Source organism: Lates calcarifer, linkage group LG2, assembly GCF_001640805.2.
Source record: "Lates calcarifer isolate ASB-BC8 linkage group LG2, TLL_Latcal_v3, whole genome shotgun sequence".
NCBI classification, from domain to species: Eukaryota; Metazoa; Chordata; class Actinopteri; family Centropomidae; genus Lates; species Lates calcarifer.
Window position 1 is genome coordinate 25,989,910 of NC_066834.1, and position 21,005 is coordinate 26,010,914.

The 21,005-nt window shown below is 39.8% G+C and overlaps 2 protein-coding genes across 5 annotated transcripts in view; both read left to right on the forward strand.

Moving 5' to 3' along the window:
- Positions 1-94: 94 nt before the first annotated feature.
- Positions 95-5,203, forward strand: LOC108877009 (keratinocyte-associated protein 3). Its single transcript, XM_018666906.2, has 6 exons — positions 95-279; positions 1,282-1,466; positions 1,988-2,047; positions 2,166-2,363; positions 2,555-2,689; positions 2,921-5,203. The coding sequence occupies exons 1-6, from the start codon at positions 267-269 to the stop codon at positions 2,990-2,992; spliced, it is 663 nt and encodes a 220-aa protein (XP_018522422.1). The 5' UTR covers positions 95-266; the 3' UTR covers positions 2,993-5,203.
- Positions 5,204-5,906: 703 nt separating this feature from the next.
- LOC108877006 (frizzled-3) overlaps positions 5,907-21,005 on the forward strand; it is a 29,413-nt gene continuing 14,314 nt past the window's right edge. For 2 of the 4 annotated variants that reach the window (XM_018666898.2, XM_051077521.1), the window contains exons 1-2: positions 5,907-6,041; positions 7,142-8,123. In XM_018666898.2, the coding sequence (XP_018522414.1) occupies positions 7,722-8,123 (402 nt within the window). In that variant the 5' untranslated portion in view covers positions 5,907-6,041; positions 7,142-7,721. Of the gene's footprint in view, positions 6,042-6,106; positions 6,295-7,110; positions 8,124-21,005 lie in introns of those variants that run through there. The other 2 variants (XM_018666899.2, XM_018666900.2) reach the window with 2 other exon arrangements.

Genomic DNA, 21,005 nt, shown 5'->3' on the forward strand with positions numbered 1-21,005 from the left:
CTGTTTTGTTTTGTTTTGTTTTTCAGGCTTTGTGACGGTCTTGTGGGAATAGTTTCACAAATGCTTAAATTAAATCCAAAATGACTGTTGCGCCCCTCAGCGTCCAGTAAGTCGCAGGTAATTCACAGGTGAGTTTCGTGACATCATACAGGAAGTGGACAGAGTGAGGACTGTGAGGTTTGGAGTCTGCTTCTGTGACGTTGAGCGGTTGCTCGAAAACTACGTAAATTAGTTTATTCACGGGAAACATCTGGCGTATCAGAGAGATGTGCTCGTTTGGTGAGTGTTTGTCTATTACTATTGTAGTTGAAGAGCATCTCGCACTCGATAGTTAATGCTTGTGTGTCCGACATTAGTTTTGCCTCCACGGGTGTAACTGACCACAGGCCTGCGGGCACGGTTTCATTTTCAAAACTTTGCATAGGTAACATGTATGAGTCCGTGTATAACACGGGTTATTCTGGTTTATTCTCAGGGAAGTATATTATTAACACTGAAAGAGACAGGCAAGTAAAGAGATCACTTACAACGTTTTAAAAGAATCACTTGATGCCCATGCTCCCTCCTCTCATCTCAGTGACTCACTCAGTACAGAGTCACTCAGAGTGTAGCCTTTAAATGTTAGCTCATACATTTGCGCACATAAATTTCTGTTGCCTATAGGAAAATGAGGTGTATGTAGCAAATCAAGTCCCTCAAAACAAAGGCAGAAAATAAGTAAGTCAGCTGAGCTGAGAATGAGAATTTGCCTTTTAACATCACACTGCAACACACAAACACAGTATAGAGCTAGATGGATAAATCAGCCAGGCCTTTACATCAGCAGATATCGGCTTACTGCAGATATTGCGTTTAGTGTACATGTCAGCCAAAAAGGTACCAAGAAATTGCAGTGTAGAAATGCCAAGTTAGGTTTTAGAAAAAGTCTTAACATTACATAGTTTTAACTGTAAAATGCTCAGGTAGGTGTGCATCTCGGTCACAATTATTTATAAAAAAAAATTTAAAAAAAACCCAGAACTTTTCTCTCATGTCCAAAAAATTGCTGATCTATCATGAGACGTTTTAAATGATCAGTTTCGCCCTTCCAGTATCAGTGGGGCCATAACACAGAATGAATGAATATACAGTTTTATGTCAGCAGAAAGTGTTTTTTCTTTCTGCACAATTGGGAGTATGTGCACACATCATGCATTTGAAGAAACCCTGTAACCAACCAGTTTCAAACTTTCACTCTGTTTTGTCATAAGCTGTATCAAGTGTTTCTTGTGTTTCATTCAGATAAGGACAAAGGGCCAAGGAGGCTGATGAAAAAGGGGATAACTCTCATCCTGGTCGGACATATTAACTTCATCCTAGGAGCTATTGTCCATGGCAGTGTCCTCCGCCACATTTCCAAACCCAGCCAGCATATCACCACTGAATACACTGTAGCCAACATCATCTCAGTCACCTCTGGCCTGCTGGTGAGTCAGCAGTTTACACATTCATACTGTGTTTTGAAGTCATGTCAGCAGTTCAGACCCAAGAGACTTCAGGTTTGTAGGACTCTAAAAGTCCACATTTTACTTTGAAATTGATGTTTCATGAAAAAACTGATCTTGAATTCACATTCATGTCAGTGACTCTCTTTGTTCCATGCACTAGAGCAACAAGTGTATTCTCAGGTATCACAGGTGATTTGCTCCTTAAGCTCCTTAAGTGTTGTGTATTTTTTCCAGCAATCAAGACAAAACTTGCCCATTAAAAGGGAGCTGGTTTTTCCAATCAGTCAGCAGTTGCTTAGGGACAGGCTTGATTACACTGAAGTATCAGATAAACTGCCAGTTTTTAATGATGATGATGATGTCATCACGTTTCTTTGAAATGCACTCCATACGATACATTAGAGGCTGTACCTACAAAACAAACAGACAAGTTACAAAATAGGCTTGGTGCCAAAGTAGCACTAAACTGAAATAATTATCTTGTCATTTAAATTTTACAGAGCATTACCACAGGGATTATTGCCATCGTGGTGTCAAGGAACCTTCACGTGTTAAAACTGGTAAGAATTTAATTTATTTTCAGCTACTGATATGATCACTTAAGTCACTCATTCCGTGCCTGCTCAATAGTTACCTCCCCTTCTGTTTTTTTTTACGATGTTGTGTCTGTGTCTTCAGCAAATAGGTCTGCTCATTGTGTCATTCCTGAATGCCCTGCTCTCAGCAGCATGCTGCACTGGCCTTCTCTTGGCCATTAGTGTAACTGTTGCCCACAATGGGCAGGGTTTGATGATGGGATGCAATAACACGCAGGTGCCCATCGATGCTCGGTCACCTGTTGGTGCCCAATGCCCGTTTGATACGACACGAATTTATGTGAGTCTAATCTCCTTAAAAAGTTCTTCTTCACTCTATCCCTCTGCCCTTTTCCTTCTGTTTCTCTCCAATTCGGTCTTTGTCTGACAGCTCAAGCTTAACCTTTTGAGGGATGAAATTTCATTAATGCATTAATGCATCACATTACTTTTTTCATTCTTCCTCTTTTTCCATCACTTCCTGTCTCTCAGGACACCACCCTAGCGCTGTGGGTCCCCTGTGCTGTGATGGCAGCGGCTGAGGCCGGACTGTCTGTTTGGTGCTTCATCGTTGGACTGGCTCTCAGAGGGCTGCCACCCTGTGGGAACAGCTACATCAAAGAGCAGGTGTGTGTGTGTGTGTGTGGTCTTTGTGTGGGGGCGGTGGGTATGCTTAATGGATGTAACTGTGGTGTGTGTCTGAATTTTTGTCTGACTCAGAGGTGCATGCACACATTTAGTCTCAGTCAAACACACTTATCCACAGGTATCTGCTCCCACCTGATTAGTTTCTCAAAATCAAAAAACACTGTCACTCTCTCATTTCTTCATTCCTCATCCTTTCATTCTGTCTTCCAGTTGGAGGAAGAGGCTGAGTGCTCTCTCCACAGCCAGCGACTGATTGGACGGCGCTTGAACCCTGATGCCTAACTGAATAAGAACCAAGAGGGAAAGCACTCCATGTAGACAAGCACAGCTAAATCCCAGGAGGCAGCACTGCACCTGCATTCACACTAGTAGATTTTGTCCTGTGGTTGGATAGGTGAGTGTCACTGTGGGACAGAAGTGGAGTCAGTTTTAGGAGACTGGTTCTTGCTTCATGGCATCACATAGACACATACTCTGATTCACAGAAGTGTTACCAAATGGCTCCATTTGCTTTCATTTATCTGTGCCTGCTGAAAACTGATCCATGGGAAATTAATTTACAGTGAGACAAAAAGCTTATACATTTTGTAGGTGCATTGCAAAGTGCAGATCCTTTAGTGCAGATATTGGGATTCAGTGTTCAAACCTACATGTGTGTGGAAGCTACAGTAAGGTATTAATGATCCTCACAGTCTTATCAGTATCCCTCCTTGGCTGTTTGGATTCAGTAATGCCAGATATGTCATGCTAAGCATGTTGTTTAGTATGAAGAAACCTTTACTCATGAAGGAAATGCATTTTTATATCTTGCAAAAATATGTATATTTTAGCTTAGTTTAGGATAATTTTACTTTGTATAAACTAATTTCAGCAAAATCTATTTTATTATTCTAAATGTGTAGAATACTTTTTATCCCAAACACTCTATTGCATCTAAGATGTAACCACCAGAAAACACAAAATGTTTGAAAAGCTATGTGAAAAGTTAATGTGTTTAACATGTTTACTTCTCATGTTGTTTTTGTCTCTAGTAAGACATATGCAGTCATAAAATGACAAAACAATAGAGAAAATGAGGTTGTAAATTGGAAATGCGGACCCAGAGTTACAATTGGCCTCATCGCTGACAGTTCAGAATGTTAAAAAAGCAGTATAGTGGGGATATTAAGAAGCTGTCATAGAACAGATGCTCTGAATCCCCTGAATTCAAAATAAACTGGACAGCAGCACAGCTGTGGATGGACTAAGTGCCTCTGTGTATGTACTGTATACTGTTAGTGAATGTCAAGTGGGGTCATATTAAGAGGTTAAACCCGAATGTGGGCCAGCAGCCTCAGCTGGCACAGACCCCCCACAACCCAGTGACAGAGAGGATCAGATCAGATCAGCCATGAAACAGTTAATCTAAAGCGGTGCTCAATCGTGTGGAAGGGAATCATAGCAGGCATTACTAATCCTGAGGTTGTAAGGGATAAATATTGACATAGTGTTGACTGATACAATCACAACAAGTCTGTGTGGTCATTTCAGTCAGTAGCACGTTAATGTCACACTTAAGACTCAGAAGACTTTGAAATCACAAAATGAATATGGAGTAAGAGTGTAGGTGTGACTTAAGATATTTCAGTCAAGCTTCTTGTTGTGTCAAGACAAATGAACAGATCTCAAGCAAAGTTGTATGATATGATATTTTAATTAAGTTTCAGAAACTATGTTTTTTTATTAATATTTGAGTGCATTGCCATTTGACTCTTTGAGGACATTGTTGTGGTAATGGATGTCCCATATCTAAGATTTATGTAGAATGCATTTGATTTATGAATGAACCACAGTTCATATTTTTATTTTAGTTAAAAGTGACTAAAATAACATTAGCAAATCACTAATTTGGCGATGGGTGTCATCATTACTTAGATTATCACTGATGAAATGAGCTTGTGTTGTTTTCTTCAACTTGATTCAATTAAAAACATTTAATACAAACTTTAAACTATGGTTGACTCCATCTTCCTGCTCTGGCATTAAATGTAATTGATCTAGAGCAAAATAAAATGCAACAATTAATTTATATACTCAATACCGTGCATTAATGATCAGTGTATTGGAGTACTATCAATAGGAGATGTGCTGTATTTGAAAATTTGTATGATTTGTCTGATTAATTTTTTAAGACTTAAAATGTACTAGTGGCTGGATGTGAAGTGGCTAAAAACCTTTGGTGGTTGCATTTTGTTTGTTTCAAAACAAGGTGAATTAAAGTTTTTGAGTAAAAACAAGTTGAGTAGGACAGCCTGACAGGACAGGACCAGTGCCATCTCTCATTTTCCCACTGATTCAGCCAAGCTGTAAACTCTAACGGCTGTTAAAGGCATGTATTTTGTAAGATTGACTTACTGGCAAATGGATGTACTCTACATTTCATGATTTTCTTTATGTTTTCTTGCAGTATATACGTTTAATGTATAATTTTAATAAAGATTTTTGATCATGTTACCTTTAGTTGCCTCCCTCTTTGCAGTTGTGCCTGTCCATTTCAGAAAATTGCTGTCCCTCCTTGCACCTAGCCCCCAAGGGAGTGAGTCAGTGTCTCTGCCTTCACACTGGTTTCCACAATTTGTGCTCTTGTCTGGTGCTACAGACACTGTCATGTATTATAAGAGTCCCAGGTTGGATCTCATTTAACCCCAAAATGGCCTTCATGTCACCTTGAGAATGATACATGGCTCTGGAGCCAGTAAGGAGCCTTTGAGTTTCAGGCACAATTGAGAAACACAAAAATGTACTGTGGTCACACAAGAGCCATTTATGTTTTAACATGTAAGAGTACACCCTTAGAATTATACTTTAAAGTCAACATAGTAATCATCATTCATAAATAGATTCTCTGTTAGCCCCTTTAACCAGGGAGAAAACCATCAAAAACACTCAAGACTCCACAAACATCCAGGACACACGCACATCTTCCCTTGCTAATCTTAAGACAACAATTAGCAAATGATAATTAAAAGCATATCTGACTTGTGGTCTATCCTGCTTTTATCAACATTAAATACACATCACACATATTTTCGAGATCTCCTGGCACCAAATATCCCTACCTATCACGTGCATTATCGTACATCTGTACATCGTGTATGTCCACAACAGCGTGAAACGTCCAGCGGGGCCAATTTCTGTCGTGTCTGTGCGCGGCCATGCTGAATGCGCGGTCACGATGTGTCGTCTCTGCACGCTGCAGGGAACCAGCTGCAAACAGTGGAACAACGAAGTGCTGCAGTGAACGGAGCCGGTGGAGCCCTCGAACCTTACCGTTCGTCATTCTTCACACAAGGTAAAGCATTTATGTTTGTAATGTTAGACAGGAGCTGTCCTATTTATTTAATTCATTGTTATCGGCAAGCCAGCCAGACTTCGACACTGAATCATGAGCACAAACAGCGCGCTGTTGGGCTTGGAGACACTGCAGTGACAAACGCACACGGCGCCCAAGATTGATTCGCTGTCCTCGCTGTGATATTGGCGTGTGTCACCGTGTGTGGTTCTTGCTTCGGAAGACGCCTCACTAAAGCCAACCTTTAAAAAAGGTTTGTGCTTTTTTAAACTGCCCAGGTTCTCCTCCCGGCGAGGGGAAGAGTGCTAACGTGAGACCTGTAACGGTAACGTTAATCGTCCACCGGGTAACGAGGTATTTTAACACAATTTAACGGTAACAATTCTGTAATGTTAACGCTAGCTAACTTGCTATCAGTGTTACTACAAGTTAGCTCGTGTCCAACGGTTGACAGAGAGCAGTTTGACGCAGGTGTAAATGAAAACTTAATTACCAAACGCCCGTATTTGCTCTTTTATTTCGTGAGTAACGTTGTTTTACCCAAGCCTTTTCCCTGAAGTTTCCCGTGTAGTTGGCCATAAAGACACCGAGTTGCAGAGTGTGAAACATCGCAGGGGAGCGTTACTGTTGCCCGGCCAACCTCACACAAACATGAGAGCGGGGGAGCGTCTGATCATCCGCAGGTGTAGCGTCCACATTAACGGCTTCAAACATGCACTAGTGGTCGTGGTTTGCTTTGAACGTGTTTTCGTCAGTCTGCTGCAGCATAAACTGTGAATGACCCTGCTGAAATATCGGTAGTTATAGATGATAATAAGATAATTTAACATTACGGGTTCATTTAGATTCATGATCAAACGATTTTTAAAACAAAGTATGCCAAACACACAGTGTTGCGACTCGCGATCTTTCAGAAATGCCGACCAACCACCTAACAGGCTGGTGTAGGTTTCATCAGATATTTTAATCCTGACTTGTATAGGAGACAAGGGTGTGGCTGATAAGAGACCAAACCAGATACAGTGCAACTTTACTCTACGCAAGTCCACTCTGCTTAATTGACCGGTAGACCTTTCCTCTTTGTGTTTTTAAACCTGCAGGACGTGCTCGGTGAATCAACTCCGATGTGGCAACTGAATGTGAAAGACAGTGTTTTGCGTCTTGTGGAGGAATCAGCAAAATCGTTCGGAGGATAATGACAGGTCGTGGGCTCGGTCTCGGGTGATTCTTTGAAACATCACTTGAAACAGCAAGAGTGAGGGGAGACGACAACGGAGTGGAAGAAAGAGACTTGCAGTAATCCAGCAGCAGACAGCTGATGGTGGAGCTGTTATCTCAGGGACATGCTTTGGGGATGGAACAAGGGAAATCTCTCTTTGAGCAGGGGAGAATCAGGAGATGGAGAGAAACCATATAATGTTTTTCCTTTCTTTTTTCTTTTTTTAAATGAGAAACAATTCACATAGTGTGTATAAAAGAACATTCTGAGACACTACAAGAAAAGCAAATACCACAATGGCTTTTGAATTTGAAGACTGATACAAAGAGCAGATTCAATCAGGGCCTACAGATGAATTGGTACTCCACCACTGTTCAGGGTACATTTCCAGAGTGCACCCACGTTGTGGATTCCTTGCTTTATCTCTGCCACTGACCCTAAAACGGATTCAATTGCTTCTAATGTTAAGAGGCTTTAAAAACAATTGCTGCATATCTTCAAGACTTGGTTTTCTGGATGATGATATAATCAACAGTCTGAGCTGCTGTGGAGCAATGTTGGACACTAAGATGCAAGCACCTGTTGGAAGAGGATGTATGAAAGACTGGTTTTCAAAAACAATAGTCCACTGCAGACGGCGAGTTCCTGTCTGTTTTTCTTTCCTCCTCATCTCTGTGTTCCTACTGCTCTTCTCCCTGGTTACACCCACTCTGTCCATTCATATGGAGTCTATAGAGAGCCACAGTGAGTTTAGCTGTGAGCCCATCAGACTGAGAATGTGCCAGGATCTGCCTTACAACACCACCTTTATGCCCAATCTACTGAATCACTATGACCAGCAGACAGCCGCACTAGCTATGGAGGTAGGTTGATTGTGTGTGTCATTTGGACTGTGCATGCTGTGTGCGTCAGTATCACAACACATGGTGAAACTGGATAGCCATTGCTGTGAATGAGCAAGATAAAATTACATGGTGTTCCTAAAAAACAGACTAGACGTTGTGTAGCATTAAACTATTGTGGTGAGTATTAAAATATTGTCAGTGGTTAAACATTAAGATATTATTTACTGCAGATCCACAGTTCTTTGTCTTGGCGACAGGGTGCAGAAATTGTAACAACAACAAAGCAACAGCCTGCAGAGTTTCACAGTGTAGTGTCATGTACCTGCTGAGGACAAAGGGACTTAACATACAATGTAAACAGACCGTTTCAGAGAGTATCTCAGAAACGATTATATCTGAATTGGAAAATTATAGCTACAGTCAAAAGAATATTGCACACTTGTTAGTATAGAATGAATAAATCAATCTAACTAATTAAAGCAGTGTTGTAATTTGAGTATTAATGATTATAGTTATAAGGGTTTTTTCTCTATGAACATAGCACTTTACAAGCTATCAACCAGCAAATCACCCACATGCTTTAGTCTTAGAGTACACAGAAATAGTTTGCACAGAAAAAATTAAGAGGCCTCCTTTCACACTGAATTTTTAAAATCACCCTAAAATTCACAATCTGTAGGCTCTAGGAGAACAAATTGGATACATGGAGCCACACTTGGAGTGAAGTGGCTTTCACACAGGCATGGAATATCAAAGAGTTAACAGAAGCAGTGAAACACCAGAGAAAAGGTGATAGCCTCAATCTAGCCTCCTCATGTTACAGTCTACTCACTACATGTTACTGTTCATGTAGACATAGACTTTGTATGGACTCGCTGAAGCACTCATGACCTTTCTTGAGGCTGAACAGTAACCGAAAGACACAAGGTGCTATCTAAACAGCAACAGTAGAGGAAATATATATATATATATGCAATGAGGTGCTTACGTAAATACTTTATTGCAATATAGAGCATTGGTTTTAAGCAACACAGACAGAAAATACTGTGTTACACACTGTCTGAGTGCAATAGTAGCTGCACACTATCCATCTATATCATGTTACCTCTCTTTCCTACTCCTTTGTTACTCCCCAGAGGGGGAGAAAGAGCACAGAGCAAGGTGTTGCTCAATAACAAGTTTGTAATTACCAGTTTGCAGCAAGTATTTATTAGTACTGTATTTAGGATCTGGACATGTTTGGGTGTGTTAGTTTTAGCAATCTAATGTAGGACTATCTAGTAATTTCCTAGCTGTAGCAGAACATTATTTATCCCAAACAAACAATAAACGTAAAGACAAAATACTTAACAGGCAAGGCCCAGCCTGTTTTAGAGCGAAAGTCATGCTGAGGTCATTTAATCGTCAGACCCTTACTTTGTCATGTTTCCGTGTCTCCAACCATCTAAATGCCTGTGTGGATGTCCTTCCCATTACACATGCAGTCTGTCATAGTTTTAGCCATGTTTTGGCTACTGTGCAACTGTGGTTTATAGTTTGACGAAAATACAAGAATAACAAATATCATTTGAATTAAATCTGCCTCCAGCTGTTCATAGTTGGCATATTGAATTACCCCTGTTGAAACGCAGATTAATTTAGACAAGGCTAGCGTTGGCTGCGCACTTTGCATGTTTAATCTTTAGGGATTTTTATTTTTAGTTGATGATTAGTTAATATTTTCCCATGTCAAAACCAGATGAATGTCAGCCAGGAGATCAAGCTAAGATTTACTGTGTTGCTGTCTGAATATTTAATCACAGAGGGGGATTTCTAACATTTTCTATTACCAAAATATGCAACACAGGAGGCTGTCAGGATCACTGGTGTCAGACCCTCCTTTTCTTCTTGTCAGAAAATAGAGAAATGAAGAAAAACAGCTTTATTTTGAATTGACAGCCATGCATTTTGAATGTGCTCAGGGTGTTTTGAATAGATGCTGACACTCCCTTTAGTCATAGGATTCACTCAGCACATTTAGGACCATGCAAATGTTCAAATCAAGTCAATTCCCCAGTGTCATGTCAAAACAGGCTGTGTCAGGGATTGTAAGAAGCGTCTGTTGTTGAACTTGATTTGACCCAGATGAAGAAGGAGCCAAGTAACTGACACCCTCAGTCCCTCCAGTCATGGAAGAGACAGCTTTCTGAAGATGGTTGTGTAGCAACATGAGCCTTGTTAGTGTTCCTGCTCTGGTCTGCTTTGACCAGGCATGGTAGTCCTGGTGGGAACTCAGGAGGAAATTTGATAATATCTCTCAGGGGACAGTGTCTGCATAATACCAACTTGTGTTTTTTTTTGTGTGTGTGTGTATTTGTGTGTATTTATACACAGATATGTATGCATGTACATTAGTTTATGTGCAGGTATGACAGTGTTCAGGTGGATCTGTAACTGGCTTCAAATTATGTTTTTACAAGGGTACGTTTTGTTTAATGGAGTGCTTAAAACATCTATAAGGTTATTGTAGTATTTAATATGAATATAAAGTATATGGAGTATTGACATTTAATGGGGATTTTGGTTTTACATTTACCTTTAAGCAAGAAGCTAATATTGATGTTGCATCAACAGGAAATGTGCGATTGAAATTATTCCCAGCAGAGAATACAATTTCTAGTTAATTCTGCAGATTCCCACATGTCCACACATCTCACCGCCATGACCACTGTACATTCTGAGAAAACCCCCATTGACTTAATGAAATTATTGTCTTTTATTGTTACAGCAGTATAAGTTGAACCCTCACAAAGTAGGAGCTATACTCTAGAGCAGCTGTCCTGCAGCTCAACATGTGAAAGTTCTTTGTCAACAAATCATCCTTATGAAACTGAGTTTTTGGCACTCAGTGCTCAGATGTCATATACTTTTTATCCACAAAGTTCCACCATATGGAGAAAGTTATGGTTTCAAAGATGACCTCAATTAAAATACAGAATCTGAGTTTGTTTGTGAGTTTTACTTGTTCAATAAAATGTAACCAAAAAAAAAAAAACAAGTGCTGCCAAATGAGCATGAAGTATTTCAGATGCCTTAACGAAACTGGAGTCATTGTCAGCAGCTGTTGTAGTCACTTTGTGGGTCATATCACATGATGAATGTTTGCTCTGCCTCAGTTGCAATGCTTTTAAGTATTGGCTTTCTTTCAAAGTAGATTGATCATTCTAGTGAACTGTCATGTTACTTATATTTTTGTTGTGAGTTGTCTTCCATGCCAAAGGTTGAGACATATTCAAGCCTTGGATTTTCAAACCACTCTCAGTTTTGAAAAGTGTGGAGATGTGCCCTTGGTGAGTCATCAGTCTTTACAGACATTGGCAGTATTACATATACTCCTTCTTCCTTCTATATGTCACACTTAGCCGAAAATGGATTATCCTTGAGTGTGTGTGATTAACATACCAGGGCACATTCATTCAATGTTTGATTGACAGGCTTGGGATACACAGCAGTATTTGTCTTGTGTGTAATTGCTGAGCCAGGCTAAAGGCTAACTGTACACTAGGATTTCCTGTGTGCAAGTGTGTGAGTGACAGGAGAGGTTAACGATGCCAGCTGTCATCTCTCACTAGTGCTAACTAGCTGCTAATCTCTCTCTCAGTTCCACAATGAAGACATTGATTCCCACAGACCAACCGCCACCCCATCTGCCACAATAGTCAATTAAACCTGAGCGACGAGGGTGAGAGAGACTGAAACGTTAGAGGGGGAAGTGGAAGATGAGGGAAATGGCTTTCAAATAGGAGAGTGTTAAAATGGTGAAATTACTTATTTGGGAATATGTTTTCTTTAAGTGTGTGTGTGCGTTTGTGCTTGTACATGTACATTAGCATGCTTTTGTGTCCACAGGTCACTTAGGAATATGGCCTGTACTGTCCATCTGCCACAGCATGTTATGGCTCCCACAGGATGGGCTGTAGGTTGTGACATTATTTGAAGTCTATGCATGTGAGAGACAGAGATTTGGACATGACATCATTGGGATTGTGTGTCTGCACTAAGAGAGGGGAACCATTGTTTCTTAAAAGTGAAGGTTTTCCTTTTAAACGCACAATTTTTTTTTTCTAAAACACCTGTCACCAAGTTTTGAGGAAACACACTTGACACATAATAACTTCAGTTTATTTGTGTTTTGTGATAATCTGATGCAAAGAAAGATAGTAGGAAAGACAGAATGTTTTGATGATTGCACCCTGCCTTCAAATAACACTCAAGACAGTTATGAAACAGAGAATAGCTCATCATCCCCTTTGTTGTCCTCTGGTAAATATATAAATAAATGAATAGGCACGCATCATGCAAGTGTTGCCGTGCCTGCGGCCTCTGGAGCCCAGATGTCTGCTTGGCCAGGGACTTTCCCCTTGGGTTAATGGGTAGATATTTGTCTCTCTCAACTGGAGTTTAATTTTGGTGTAATTTAGGTGAGATTGAGGGCACTCTCTGCCATTAACAGTCTAAGATATCGAGTGATTTCTCCTGACTGAATGAGGTTAGGCACATTTTATTCAATCATTTAAATGAATAAGACAAAAGTAACACATTTGTTTTTGTTGTATAGAAACCTGCCCATTCTCTGGCATATTTTCTCTTGCTGACCTAAAAAAATACATAAAGATATCTACAGTTTTCTGAAGCTTATAATGTCAGAGAGCTGGTACATTTTGAAGCTGTTGAGAAACTACACAGCAGAAGGGTGTTCTTTGCTTTCATTATACCTCACTGAGTTTTTCGGGACAATCCCGACGCACGCATTTGGATCCTGCAGTGAAAGAAATTAGGGAGCCCCTGGTCTAATGGTCAGTTTAGAGAAAGACTTGTGTGGGCTACAACAAAGCACACTGTTTGTAGAGCAAGTAGACAGCAACCCTCAGTCTGTGTGAATTAATCTAGAGCTGCCAGTCACTGAAGTTTACACATAAGACCACAAGATCAAGTTTTTGGAGAAATCAAGTTTAGGCAATACATTTGTGGATGCATTTACATGCACTGCAATGAACTAATTACAATAAAATTCAGATTTACATTCAGCTAATCACTAATTACATTCCTTCTTTACTGATTCACCTTTTTAAAGCAATGCTGACAGTTAAAGTGTAAGTTGTTTTTTTCTCTCTCTTTCAATTTTCTTTTCTAGTGCAGAATTCAGAGAGGTAAAACAAACTTTCCATACTGTGTGCATGGTTAACAGTCTACATGTTGATCATCTATGGAAATCAGTTTATCAAGACCTGTTTGTGCCAGTTTTGAATTAATAAGGATGCACCACTACATGCATTATGTTTTCTTTCATTCTACCACATTGCTGTCACAGAATTGTATACATGGCCAGGAAATAAGGTTTTTCCAACAGAAAGCTATTTTTACAGCGTTTGTTTTAAATCTCTTATTTCAAGCACTTGAACCAGGGTGTTCTTTACATACATTTAACAAATCAAGTTACTGCAGAAATCTGGCATTAAACTCAGAACTTAAGTGCATGTTAACACAGTCGGGCATTCTCTTTTCAGTTAGCAGGGTTCTGGTTACATGCATAAGTAGCCATTTGACAGTAATCTGATGCTAATATGGTAAATTAGAAGAATATGATGCCCCACTGAAATGATTAAAGGTTGAAAGCAAATTTGACCAGAGCTGAAGTGGTGCTTTCTCTCCTCAGGTTCATCATTAATACTAGGTTATTGGTGACGGAAAAATGTTCTTTTTAAAAAATGCCTTACAGCAGTAGGACTTGTCATTACAGGGTACTTGACACATAGTCACGATCTCTTGAAATTGCCTTTCAAGACTTGCATAATAATAATTCATTTCTCATTCTTGGCTATACTCATATGATAATACATTACTCCAGTTATGTGAGCTGTTGTGGACCTCAAGCCATTGTTCAAAAAGCAACAATATAATGGAATATGATGAACTGACAGGCAGGCAGTTACATACTTAATTACTGTGAAAAGATGCTTAAGAGCTTATCTTATCCCACAGGACCACCCTTGTTGTATAACTCCACCCACTCAAGAAACAATGGCTGAAAGGAGCTGATTTTTAAAATATACCACTTCTCATATATTAATCATACATTGGCATTACAGTGCCCATTTTTTGCCCATTTTTCCTCATGCAAATCATTACACTTAAAGTTCATATTATGTTACTGAGAAAATTTAATAGAATGGAGTTTTGCTGGTATTTATGAGTTGCTGGGGTAGATAGATTAATCTGAGTGTCACAAAAAGAACAGGAGGGAGAAAGGGACAAAGTACTAAAAGAAGAAACTGTGTGGGGCAGTAGAGCAGAAAGAGAATGTCAGAGACTAAACACAGGGAAATACTGACAGAGTGACAGGTTGTGTAAAGTCTTTAGACCCTACTGTCTCCGGTGTTTGTGTTTCCCTTAGCATGAGGTCCTGTCCTTCAAAATAAGACTGCTCTGTCTAAGAAGGGCCACCCGGAGGCCACTAGGTCCCCACAACAGAGAGCGTGTGTATGTGCCAAATCTGGAGAGTTTGGGGCTTGTTTTGCTGAAGTGTGGTCTGTTGTGTTTTTTCTTTTGTGTGAGTGAATACAAAAGAGAGAATTAGGTTTTATAGAGGTGCGTTTTTGTGAGTATGTGATGGCTTGGTTGCGTCTGTGCTATGTTGTGTGTGTGTGTGTGTGTGTGTGTGTGTGTGTGTGTGTGTGTGTGTTTTCATGATTTTCAGTGCATCTGAAGAGGCTTACCCTATTCTCTCTGGCAGAGACAGACAGGTCCTCATTCAGTTTAAAAGTTCCTGTTTTATTCAGCTGAACTCTTAATTATCCTGCTTATTCTGACAGAGTCTATTGAGGCTGCCAGCCCAAATGAAGCAATTATTTATTTATGCACAGAACAAAGGCACTGCCTGGTGCTGTTTTTTGGCAGACTGTTCGCATCAGCAAAGCTGCCACCGCTGCTTATCCAGCCTCACAATGCTTAGTAAAGAGAGATTTGAAGAAAGATTGGAGAGATTTTTTCATTGCTCAAATACTGATCTGCAGCCCACTGTAAATACTGTATTACTGGTTTCCATGAAAATATGAAGCAGTGGTGTATGCCACTTGAATTCCCTCACCCAATTATATCCTCAGTGCATTAGGACAGTATACAGTTGAATGCATTGTCATTATGCACATGATGAAACTACATCAGATCGTACAACATGAAACATAAAGGAAGTATGGTAAGCAGTATTTACATTGTTATTTATTATTTTTGTTTTTAATTGTATTAATTTATTTTTCCAATCCACACTTCAATTGTCAAGACTAATAATAAAAGTAAAGCAATAGGGCAAAACGCCCATCACTCTTTCCTTATTATACCATTCACTTGGCTTGGAACCCTGCAGTGTTCAGCTCTGATACAACACATAAATATAGGTTATCCATGTCTTATGGTCTTAATCTGAACCCATGACCTAGCCTGGGAATTGTGTGTGCATCTAGTGAGAGAGCGAGATGTTTAACCCTCACTGCTAAGCCCAACTTTACACTAACATACACACACACACACACACACTTCAGTGATCCCCTTCTCACGCAAAGCCACTCAACACAAGGCAGCTCTAACATTTTCAACATACTGCAGGCCAGGACCAGCATCAGCATTAAGAGCCCTAGTGCCACTAATTGTGCACTTATTGAGCCACATGCAACTCTCAGCTCCCCCAAAATAGCTCCAATATAAATGCATGTAGTCACATGGATTTTAAAACTGTTAAAATCGGTGACAGTGGAGAATAGTTCAAACCTTTCAACTTAGACATATTTTGTTTTTCAGAAAATAAGTTTGCTTGTACTGCTGCCTCTACAGTGAGTTGCACTATGGCTTGTGTATATATTTCTGTATCTGTTTCAAGTCTTTCTCTGCACTGCCCCAACCTCAGCATCCCACTCATTCTGTGACTCACCCATGTCTGTCACCCTCCTCTCCCTCTCCAACTTCCAGAATCGGTTAGTAATTTATGCACATTTTTACACGGACTGTCTCTTGAACACTGATGTATTCAGTCTGTGATCAACATGGCTGTGCTTTTTATATTCTCTATTATTGTGATTATTATTTTTATTAACTAAGGAAAGAGACTGAACAAATCCATTGGGTAAGAAGCAGAATGTATTGCTTTTTCCTCCTGAGTGACGGTCTGAAGTTGTAGAAGCAGGAAATACACCATACACTAAACAGACTGAAGTTGGTCAAAGTTACAAAGCTGATGTTTTGACTTGGGTCATTAATTATCTACATGCATGTGGTTTAATTGCAACTTGAAGAAGGATGTTTGCACGGAAATTTGTTAGGTTTGCATATGAATGAATTTTTTGCTTTGCAAACTCATCATGAATATGATTTATTAGAAGAATATATTGAGAAGGTTATGTATTTTATAGTTATGTATTTTGTTCTCTGTGTGCATCAGGTTACAAAATACTAATAGTGGGTTTTCATTTGAGTGTAACAGAGTGTATATGTAAGTGGTAAGCAGATGGGTATGCACAGGCGGTGGTCTGCATGGTGTTAGGAGTGTGTGGGTGCTATCTGATTCAGCTCCATTGTCACATTCTTGGCTCCGCATCTACATCTCTATCATTTTATTTGACCCTCTCTCTTACGCCTCTCAGTTTCTTTTATTCTCATTTTCACACTCACTCTCTGTGCTTCTTCAGCAAGCTTGTTTCCTATACTCATTGGATAGTTCCACTCTTTAAAGGAGTCCAGCCACAACATGCATGCAATGAGACATAGTCCTGTGAGAGCCTCCACATCACCTGTTGCCATGGTAGTTAAATAGGCGTAGAAGGAAGGAGAGGAATGAAGGGAGACCGACAGACAGGGGAGGGGAGGGAAATTGGATGATGAGTGCATGTTTTGGACTAAATCAAGGAGAGGAGGTGGAAGAGGGAAAGGACTGTTCAAATGAAAGGGAGGAAACCAGCAGCTCATACTTCTAGCTAAGTCAAAAATACACATTGCTCTCAAGGGTTGTTTGTCATAGAAGATTGAAATAGTCATTGAAAGTCTGCAAACTGTGATATTGGCAGTCAGAGTAGTCAGGGAGAAACATGGCTAGTTGAAGAATATAACAGCTCTCCACCCACACCAGTGAGAGGACTGGCATCCATTGTTGATATGATGTGTGAGGTGGATATATACAGCAAGCTGGGGAAAATTAACCTACAATTTTTGCCTTGTTCATTGTTGTCTGCCAAAGACGGATATGATTTAACTGGATAAAGATATCGTCTTAGGTCATTTTGAGCTAATGTTGATTTAAAATATTTTTTAAGTCAACTTACAACAACACGTACAGCAGCATTTATGTCAACCATGCTTGTTACCATTTTTATGTGGCTGTTTCATATGAACGTAGCTAGCTAGCTATCCACCAAATTCAGTGGATATATTGGAGGCAAAAATGGGTCATTCTGTTGGAAATTCATTCCAGCTTTTATAATTACAACACTTAGTTTTTAACAAGGTTCAAAAGTTTACAGAAGCAGTGGCTCTTGTTATTATGTAAATATTTGCTGATTGGGCTGATAAACATCTCACCAGGCCTAAACATTTCTTAATTATTATTTCCAGATTTAAATCCCATAGGAAAAACTGAGCTTGTAAGATCTAGTCTGTCTCTGTAAGGCTATAAATATAGTAATCCATGGCTGTTGATACATTTTAGAAAGGGAAAAATTTACAAAGAGACGCCCCACAAAAATAACAATGCCACACAGAGAGAACAGGTGAGAGCTGAATCAAAAGTCAGGATGGGATTTAGATTTTTGTTTAAATGTTAAATGGTAAAAATGCATGTTGATAGTCTGTACTAAGATTGCTCAGCAGAGAGATAGTAAATAAATTAGAAAATGATGAGATAAAATAGCATTTGAGATGAGTAAAGTGGAGAAAACGTGCACTGGGTTCAGGAAGAAAACAGGAAAGACAGAGTATGTTGATAGTGTTGCTAAATAGTTTTCCTGAAATGGCAGGATAAAAGAGTAGGGGAAGTCAATGAATGCTGATGTTGGAAGAAGAAAAAAAGGAGAAGAGGAGGACAAGTGCATGTCAGAGTAATTGCCAGGAGTAAATGGGAGGCAAGGAAAATAAGAGATGAATACAGGGGAAAGAAGATAGGAGGAGAGGAGGAGGGGAGGTGAACGTGAAGGGGAATGCCATTAACGGCTTTGTCCAGTCCTCCCAACTGAACGATGGATGGACATGAATAAACGAACAAATGAATGAAAGAGGGTGAGAGTGTGGGAGAAGGGTGCCCCTTTCTTAACTGTCTTTTCAGAGATTAGGGAGGAGAGCATCGCGGTCTGTTCAGTTCATCTATTCATGGCCAACGCCTGTCTCTCTTACAAGCGCATGAGAGGAGCAGGCACATGGTCAAGGGGAGTGTGTGTGTGCATCTTATGGTGTGAATTTTTCTATGAACACATTTATCATGCATGCATTATGGAGCGAGAATCTGTAAAATGCTGCTAAAGATTAAATCCAGCCACTAAAAGTGGAGAATTGAGAGGCAGCAGTAAGAAAACAATGGTGTGCTCAGAGGAAGAAAAAAAAAAGGAGGTGAGCTGGTGCAAGGGGAAGGAGATGGAGAGATCATGTAATTGTTAAGTGACTGTGAACTGAAATGATGCATTTCACTGTAGAGAGGGAGAGAATATAATTAGCTCTAATGTATGGAGGCAATGAAGGAGGATGCAGGTAATAGTTTGAGTGTGAGGGGGCGAAATAAAGGGATCAATTGGCAGTAGAGAGGCAGAAGAAAATATTACAGTTTATGCAGAAAGCCAGTAAGCTGGAGGATTTAGTTCTAATAGCTAAAGAGCGGATGTTGCAGGGAGGTTATATTGTAGCCAGCTAATGGAGGTAGAGCTGATGTAGTCTGACAGCATTTGTGCTGCAGGGCCAGACCGACTGATTTGACAGTGAGTTACTATGTGAGACAGAGATGGCGCGAGAGGAGGAGGAGATGGTGAGTGTGTGAGGTTGATGTGTCCAGATGGACTTGGGCAAGGTTTAGTAGCCAAAAAAAACAACAGATTTTTCCCATCTAAATTCCTCCTTATCTGTCAGAAAGAGGTGCAAGAAATAGCACATTTTCAAATGTCAAATTTTTTGTCCTTTTTTAATGTGCTGTTTCAAAGAATAGAGGAAACACATTTGTTACTTTTACACATAAATGTCCCATAAAAACTCATATTGACCAGTTTCTTATCAGACTAAACATTTTCCTAAATTTTAAAGAGTTTGCCTTTTAATACATTTTTTTATTGGCTTTTATAGCTGTTTATACAGTTGGATCCCTGTTGATTTTTGCATCATGATTACGCATTGAAAACACTTCAAAGAGCACTTAACAGTCATCAACACAAGAAACATTAAGTTGATTAAAATCAAAAAAAAAAAAAAAAACTATCATTTTTTTGTGGAAATCCAGGAGGAGATTGAACGTTATACATTTGAACCTCACAACACTGAGTTGGACACCTTTGGGAACAAAAAAGCTTGGGATTTTGAAGCAGACTTTGCTGCCAGCTCAGGAGCTGTTTCTTTGGAGGCTTAGACCCAACAGCCTGTCACCTTGATCTGACCACAATACAAAGCTGGTGACAGTTTCAGGAAGTGTGTGTATGTGTGTGTATGTTCGTGTGTTCGTCTCAGGTTCTCACACTCTAAACACTCCTCACAATCCATTTGACTCCCTAATCCACCGGGAAACTGCCACTCTTTTCTCCACTCCACTCCAGTTTTTCTCTTTTTTTCCTCCCTCCCTCCCTTCTTACTCCTCCTTCTGCACTTGACAGTGTGTATGAGTTTCTGCAAAGTTGGCTAACTGGATTTTCTACCACCGCTCCAAGTGCAAAACCACACAGACACACACACACACACACACACACATACACACACCCCAACACCCACTGGCTAAACAGACTTCTCAAAGATATTAGACATGTCCAAAAACCCATACAGGTTTTCTTGTTCTGGATCTGAATCCTGATCAGTGTGAGCCCAATGAGGAAGGAAGTTAGTTAGGGCTCGCAGGATGTCAACACTACCATGTAATTAAGTTGCAAACCATGTAATAAAGACAACTGAGAAATGGAACGAAACAACTTACCATCTGTTTACAGTACCATCTGTGTAAAATTCCCAAGCATTTTATTAATATGAAGTAAAAATTGGAATTGGGATTTTGGATTGTGGAGAACAACTTTTTCCTGAGGGTAATCGTTAGTAAGAAAGAGTAAAACTGTTGATCATCAGCTACTTCTCAAAATTTCAGTCCTGGTTGGCATTTATCAGGCAAATGAGCTGATAAACTGGACTTCATGTACTGTGCAGTAGTGCTCTGCTGAATTGTCATGGTGAATATTGGTGTTCATCCCCAACACACAGATTAAACTGATGCTTGGAGGTGGAAATGTCAGAAAAGTTTTATAAACTGATGCAAAAAGTTCTCACATGCAACACACCCTGTGTCTGCACTGCTCTCCCTTTTCTACCAATTATAGTAGTTATGGTATCTACCTCTTCTCTGCCAAACGCATTAATTGCTTGCATTACATGACTGTTAATTATATGCTGCTTTCTTTCTGTTGGTCTGTCTTTCTCTCTGTTTTTCTTTGTTGATTTTTTTACTTGAAGTTTTTTTCTCTCTCCCCCTGCTGGGTTTCTTTGGAGAGAGGGAGTAAAGAGAAGGAAACTTAATCCCTCTATTGAACAAGAGGTGGACCAGTCAGGGGCTTTTTTCTCATTTTCCTTGGTGTCAAAAAACCCAACTTGCTTCTTATTCTGAATACTCTCAACTGCCTGTCCCTAACACCCACTCAAACTCACAAA